A 7,427-nucleotide genomic window follows, 5' to 3' on the forward strand; every position below is an offset into this window, starting at 1 on the left:
TGTCATCCTCTCCTTCATCCCTTTAAGCTCAGGGTTGGGGTTGCTCCCTACACAAACCCAAGGTGAGGATGGGGAACTGAGGTTAACTCCATAATCCCTTAACACAACCACCATGCCAAGCAACCATCTTACAGCTGAACATGTTTCTTCCGCTTCTCCATTTGGTTTCTGCAACCTCACAGATCCCTTCCCATCCATCCCATCTCTCCTCAGCCCTGAAGATCCTCTTTTCTAACAAACACAGATTTCCCTCTTTCCCACAGTCTTTTCCTTCTGTCCCTCCCTCTGCACCACCTCCACTCTCTCTCCAACAAGACCCATCCTTCCCTTCAGCACCCATCCAAAATTTCTGACAGCATCTGCCCCAACTCCAGAGCCGTCTTTTCTCTTGCTCCACCTCATGTTTACTTGCTGTAGTTTACCCATGGCATATGTAGCATAACTGAACTTGGTGCTTCCACTGAGGCATCCCTCCTGTTTCATCCCAGGGACTCAGCTAATCCCAACAGAGATCCCACACCTTGGTGTCACGACCACCTCCTGGTGGTCGTTTGGGGCACTGTGGAGGAGGGATGCTCTCAGGTGGGGTTTAGGACACATTTTTTTCTGCTTTCTTTTTTACCTGCTGTTGTAACAGGCACTGGGTACTTCCTGAGCAGCACAAGAGCCTTGCTCCCCTGCTCTGTAGTGTTTTCACTACCCACCTAGAGTGAAACAAACTGCTTCTTTGTGAGACAATTTTACAGCGAGGTGCTCTTTTGATGCAGGTTATAATCAATTGGCAAGCATTTTTCATAGCTGACGAGTGAGCCTGGTCCTGGTTCTAAGTGAATTAGAAGCTCCAGCCCTCTCATTGTAACGGGCATCTGTGTGTGGGTTTTGAAGCATCTCCTTACAGGGACCAGGGCCAGGCTCACCAACCGTCTTGAGAACATACCAAACATGCAGGGCTGCATGGGGAGCGATCTGTAGAGTCAATAGTCACGGGTTAAATTCCATCTCGGGGATGGCATTTTGCTGTGGGGCATGAACCAGCTGCTCATACAGCTTTGCAATGATGATCTTTCTCTGCTTACAGGACCCCTGAAAAAATCACTGGTGCTACAGACCAAGAACCAAGTACCTTAGTGCAGGAGCAATGCACATGAAGTTGAGCAGTTTCTTCCGAGTGGCGGTTGGAGCAAACGTATAGTCTGCATGAAATGTGTATCGTCTGGTTGGCATACAATAAACCTGATGAGCAGAGTTGAATGATAATTTCTCTTGTCTCTCAAATACCGAGAAATTACCAGGATCTGTATAATGCAGTTAGCATGACTGTGCCTTGATTTATACTCAGTAAAGTCAGAAAAAGAAAATGGGTCCGATGCTCCCTTTATTCATAGCTGTGGAATAGCACTGGTTTCATTATTTTCTGGTTAATACGGACAGCAGGGAACTCAGATTCATGTCCATAACTCATGGGAGAATCATTCTGGATTTCAGACATCATCCTGGAAGTGTAGCTGGTAGGATCAGCAGGCCTTGTCAAAATCCTTGAGAGGCTGAAAGCTCTGTAGGGACATGGTTTAGGGGGCATGGTGGTGATGGGTTAATTAATGGTTGGGCTTGATGATCTTAAGGGTCTTTTCCAATCATAATGTTGTGTGACTCTATGATATCTCCATCTTCTTTTCTGGGTGAGGCTGTGTGTGTCCATATGATATATGCAGCACATAATGAGAGGTGCAGCCCTGACCTACAGCCTGTCCCTTATAAGTGGCCAACAACATGAAGCATCCAGACTTTAATGAACACTTCTAGGTTTAGACCAGGGTGTTGTCACGCTTGGAGCAGGGATTTAACTTTCCACAAGCCCTAACTTTTAGCAGAAGGCTGCTTTTCCCTCTTGAACTTACTCAAGGCTATACCTCAAGGCATCAGAGGTGGGGAGAGATGGGCATCATCCATAGAACGTGGCAGCACCAAAACCAGAGGCTGGTTTGCTGGGTCCTGTTTAGAAAGAAACTGCCTTGGGCTTGGAGAAGTCATTCAAGCAGTTCAAAGTGTAATCACAAGTCTCTGGGCCTGATACACTTCCTCTTCCCACATGCTCCTTGCATTCAAACTCCTGTGTTGTGAAGAGTAAATCAAGAGTAATTCCAGCCATGGCTGGACCAACTTTAAAAGGAGTTCCAACCTGTAGTAGATCCAGTCTCCTTCAGCTGCAGAGACCCTTGGCTACTTTTGCTGTTTGTTGTTCATTCTGTACTGCTGCTCTGTGATGTCCAAAATCCCAAAGGTGCCAAAATGGTGGGATCTACCCAAAGGACCTGGGAGGCAAAGTAGTGACCTAAACACACCTCGAGCTCCAGAGATCTGTAGTGTGAGTTCTTCTTGGCAACAGCAAGGTTGGAAAGATTCCTCTTTTCTTGTTAAAAGGAATTATACACAGAGGAATATTTCTTGTGACATGATTTGTACAAGCCAGGAAGAAATCAGAGCAAATCCAATCACTGAACCATTGCAAAGCACCTCTGAGAAGATGTGAATAGTAACTGATGAAATATTCAGCACAAAGGAAAATAGATTACATGCCTGTGAATAATAGCGCTGAGTGTGCGCCTCGCTTACTAGCTGAAGGGTCCTTGTTACACATGATTAAGTTATTAATTTTCTTTTCTGTCTAATTACCATGATCACACAATTATTAGAGAGGAGCTCCATCCAAAATGTCAGCGCCAGACGTCGGAGGCCTGCAGGAAGTTTTGCTCCAGATGCCCAGAGCTGCAGGTATCCCAGGGCACTGGGACTGTGGCCATGTGGGCTGTTGCTTCCTGATGCCTTGGAGCCAATCCTTGTCTGTGGATCAGATGTTCAAAGGGAAAATCAGCTGAGAATCTTACCTAAATATAGTAAAGCAGACCTCAATGGTGGGAACTGATATTTCCTGGGCAACCTGATCTAGCTGTGGTGTCCCTGTTCATTGCAGGGGACTTGGGCTGGATGGCCTTTAAAGGAGCCCTGCTTGCAGCAGGGGGGTTGGAGCTGGATGATCTTTGAGGTCCTTTCCAAACCCAAGCCATTCTGGGATCCAATGATTTTGCCACAAGCAGGAATAGTCAGTTTGTTAAGAAATGCTAACAGTTTCTGTGCCCTGATATGTTCTGTTCTTCTGTTCCAATACTTCCCTCCTCCTCCTCCTCCTGGTGACAACTGCTGCCGTAAATTCTTGCTTCCTTCACTTCTCCTTCTACCTCGCTTTACTTCCCCTACACAGTTCCCTCCACTCAGCTCTCTCCCACTCTCATTACCAACCATCATACTGCCCACCCAGGGCGCTGTACTTCATTTCTCACCGTGCTTTTCTCTTTAGATTTTGAAGCATTTGAGCCAGGAGTTTCCCTCATGTGGGGCTTCTCACTGCTCTGCCCATCTTTCACTTACCCTGAGGTGTTAGTGTAATAGATGCCATTAATGGGAATTATGCTCCCACCAGCAAGACAAACTCAGTGCAGCTGAGTTCTGCAGGGTTGCTTTCATCCTTAGTGTGCTTGGTACATCTGTACAGCCGTGGCTGTGCTTTGTGTCAGCAGTGTGAGGCTGATGGAGGGGAGGGAATCCTTCAAATGAGCAAAGCCGAGGCTAAAATAGGAGCAGCACAGGAGACCAGAAATTAGAGCAAGGGAAGGAAGGGAATATTTCCAGATCAGAAATGAACTGCAGCAGAGGGAGATAGAGGCAGGAGGCAAAGCTCTTTGTTCTGCCCCAGGGGCTGGGAAATAAAACTGGGCCATGAACGACAAACCCCAAGAGAAGAAGAAGAGGAAAATGGTCACGAGCATTTTTCAGACTTGATTTCACTCTTTGCAGGAACTCTGGATGCACAGCTTGGAGGCCTTGCACTGCTTTCCAGGGAAAAGCATCCCTGTGGCCGAGGAGCTGCATAAAAGTCATGAGAGGCACCGAGGGCATTAACACAAATTAATGATGCAAAACTCCTAGTCTGAAGGGTTAATGAGGTGACGGGAGAGGAGAGCTGTCAGGGGGGATTTTTATTAGGGTTTGAGGACCACAAATGTTAGTGCTGTTAGTTAGTTAGTGCTTGTTAGTGTTGCAGATGCCAAAACTACTGCGGAGTTGCATCTGTTGGATTTACCCATCTGACTTACGGGCCACTTCCTCAAGAGGGGGCAGATATCCAGAGAATATCTGCTCGCTGCTGGTTTACACCAACGAAGGTCTGGATGAATGGCTAAACCCCACGGCTCTCTCTAATGCTGTGAATGGTGTTTTTTCTTGTTATATTTTCCAGTGATTGATAGGTGACATCCTCCCTTGTTTCTTCAAAAATCCTGACCTGAATTATTTAACCTCCATTCACTCTCCCTTTCCTCCATTGTCTTCTCCCTTTTGTTTCCATTGCCTTGATGTGTTTATCTCTGCTTTGTCACTTCAGTCACTTTCTTCTTCCGTCCTCATGCATCTTTCATCACTTGCCCCTCTCTGCTCCAGTGAGAGGCAGGTTTTCCTGTGTGGTGGCAATCAGTTTTAGTGACAGATCTAGGTTACTGTCAGGACTCCTTCTCTGTGTAAAATGTCTTTCATTTTTCATGAATCTGCTTTAATAATTTATCTCCTATCAATGATGCATAATGAAATCACCATCCTGAAATGGCTTTTCTGTGTTGGGGTAATGGAATGGGGATGGGCTGGAAGGCATTGTCCCCAGTGGTGTTTTGGTGCAAGATAAGCCACGAGTTTCAAGGGAAGGAGGAAGCTGAATTAGCTGACAAGATGCTATAGCTGGGTTCTTATCACCACCACTGTATCATGAATTGATGTTGTTGGACTGCAGATAACTGTGAGACAAAGTTGGCAGGAGATATCTTTGTTAGAAGAGGGAAGTGGATTTCACGTGGAAGTCTTGTAGCTCCCTCAAGGTCCCTTCCAACCCAAGCCATTCTGTGATTCTATGATGCTAAGACATCTTGTCTCAATAGATGCTTCTGTAAGTGCTGTCTCCAGGAATGCACAGCTGTCCTCCCTCCTGTAAGCAGCTCAGGAAGGGGTGACTAATGGATTTGCTGCTTCTGTTTGTTATTATTCATGTGTATTATTCATAATTACTTCAGTGACATTTTCATTCGTCTCCATTTGCATGGCATAATGGAAAAGGTTGGATGCTCTAGTGAAAAGTGTGAGGAAAAGGTTAACCTGAAGCTGTGCTTCAAAGCATCACAAGGAGATACGGGAAAACCTTGGTGCTCCCCATACTGCCATGCTGCCCATGTCTGCCTGTCCCTTTTCCCAAGCAAACTTTGGGCTCAAAGCGTTAGAGTGCTCCTCAAATATCTGTATGGACATGAAAATATATGCTCTAACTTGAATTAGGACAGGCTTTTGTTTTTAAAGACTGAGTTCAAAAGTACTGGGTTGGAGGATGGAAAGCTGCTTCCTCTCATAATGGGAAATTTTGGAAGTTTTCACCCAGTTTTCTCTGAAATGACAGATATGTGTCACTAAGGGAGCTGTGTAGACAAGAAGGGCAATACCATCTCTTCAGTGTAAGTAATCCAGTTGTTCAGTGCTGGATTTCTGACACGTCCTTTGCTGAAAAATGAAAGACAAATGTGATGCTAGATTTCCAGTGTGGGAAACGAAAGAACAATTAACCTCTTGTTCCTTTGCACGTGAATTCCCTTATATCCAGTGCAAGTAGGTGGATTTTGGATTGAAAAGATGAAGAAACTCCCCTTGCTTATACCAGAAATCAGGAGAATCCTGCCCACCTACAGCATCTGGGCCTCCCAAGTTGCCTGCTCCAAATGTTGGAGTCACTTCGCATTACACAAAGCTGGGAGTCTCCCCAGCTTTCTTCTGTAGAGATCATTTCAGCAAAGCAAGAATCATCGCTTGAGAAAAATCTCCTTATGCATTTGTCACATTGGGAAAGTTTGCCCCACACAAAGCATCCACTGATGCATTAAGCTGGAAAAATGGGGTTGTCACAGCCCTGCATTGGCACAGACGCCCCAACCTTGGGCATCCATTGATCATGACTTCATAACAGGTTGCTTATTGCTGGGTCTGGCCACTATTTACTTGCCAGTACCTTTATGGTTAAGCTGATATCTCCCTTACAGATATGAAGTTCTGGTCTTCTACAACTCATTAATATTGCTCTCCGTGAAGACATGTCTTTCATCTCTGCTGATTCTGAGGGTTAAACACACCAAAATACACTGCTTTCTTTCTGTCTCCACCATGACCCATGGCTCTGTTGCCTTCTGATCAGGTTCCTGCTGCAAATGTGCTGGCTTAGAAGTGCAGGGAATTTAAAAAAAATGGAGGTGCACTCTTATGATCAGATTGAGCCTGGCCCTAGGAGAACATAAAATGAAGAAAGGCTGAACATATATCTATGTTCTATATGTATGTCTAAAAGACATTCCAGACATTCCATCAGTCCATAGTGTCATTGGCTATGAGGTCTCTGCTACCTCTCCTCTGATCCAGATGGAATTGGCCGTTGTACACTGGGAAGATGACCAGTTTAATTCAGTATAGAAATGCATTATCCCTAATGGTACATCAAGGTTGCACTGCTCCATCACTTAAGCTGATATCACAGAATCACAGAATTGTGGGTGTTGGAAGGGACCTCCAGAGATCATCGAGTTCAACCCCCCTGCCAAAGCAGGTTCCCTACAGCAGGTCGCACAGGTCGGCATCCAGGCAGGTCTTGAACATCTCCAGAGACTGGAAAGATGATTAAGATCCCCAAGCCCAACCCCAGCCCACCCCACCATGCCCACTGCCCACGTCCCTCAGTGCCACATCCCCACGGTTCTGAACACCCCCAGGGATGGTGACCCCAACGCTCCCTGTGCAGCTGTGCCACTGCATCACCAATCTCTTGGAGAAGAAATGTTTCCTGGTATCCAACACAACAGCAGTGCCAACCCTCAGTGCTAGAATTTGCTCCCACTAAGGGAACCTCCTTCCAAACATCCAGACTCGTTGTGCTGGTCATCCAGAAGACCCTCAGTCCTTATGCCCAGCTGGGATCTGCACTGACCATGCATGTCTGCAAATGGGTGCCACCACCCAGCTCACAGGCCTGCGTGTGACAGTTGAGTCCCAGGCCAACCATTAAACACAGAGTTTAAAAAAGCTGATCTTTGTTTCTTCCTCAGAGCTGAATGAACCCCAGTTTACTTCCCCAGCCCACCCGCCTGGGCTAGCAGCAGCAACACTTCTCCATGCCACCCACTCTGTAGTATGAGCTGCATCTGGCAAGAGAAGGCTTTGCTTTGCTTAGTGAAATGACTGAACGGGTCCTGAAATGACTGCATATGGAAGAAATGCGACGTGGGTGAGAGCACTCAGAGCTTGGCTTTCCAGTCGTGCACAAGTAAAAATAGGTTAGTGGGTCTGCAGGAGTG

The 7,427-nt window shown here is 46.3% G+C and overlaps 1 protein-coding gene across 1 annotated transcript in view; it reads left to right on the top strand.

The window, feature by feature from the left end:
- The window catches only part of MAP6 (microtubule associated protein 6), a 36,381-nt gene extending 35,141 nt beyond the window's left edge, over positions 1-1,240 (top strand). The window contains exon 4 of the mRNA XM_042893813.1: positions 1,079-1,240. Within this exon, the coding sequence (XP_042749747.1) occupies positions 1,079-1,148 (70 nt within the window). The 3' untranslated portion in view covers positions 1,149-1,240. The remainder of the gene's footprint in view (positions 1-1,078) is intronic.
- Positions 1,241-7,427: the final 6,187 nt, after the last annotated feature.

Source organism: Lagopus leucura, unplaced genomic scaffold, assembly GCF_019238085.1.
Source record: "Lagopus leucura isolate 7727_CA_CO unplaced genomic scaffold, USGS_WTPT01 178-1_obj-0_obj, whole genome shotgun sequence".
In the NCBI taxonomy this organism is placed as follows: Eukaryota; Metazoa; Chordata; class Aves; order Galliformes; family Phasianidae; genus Lagopus; species Lagopus leucura.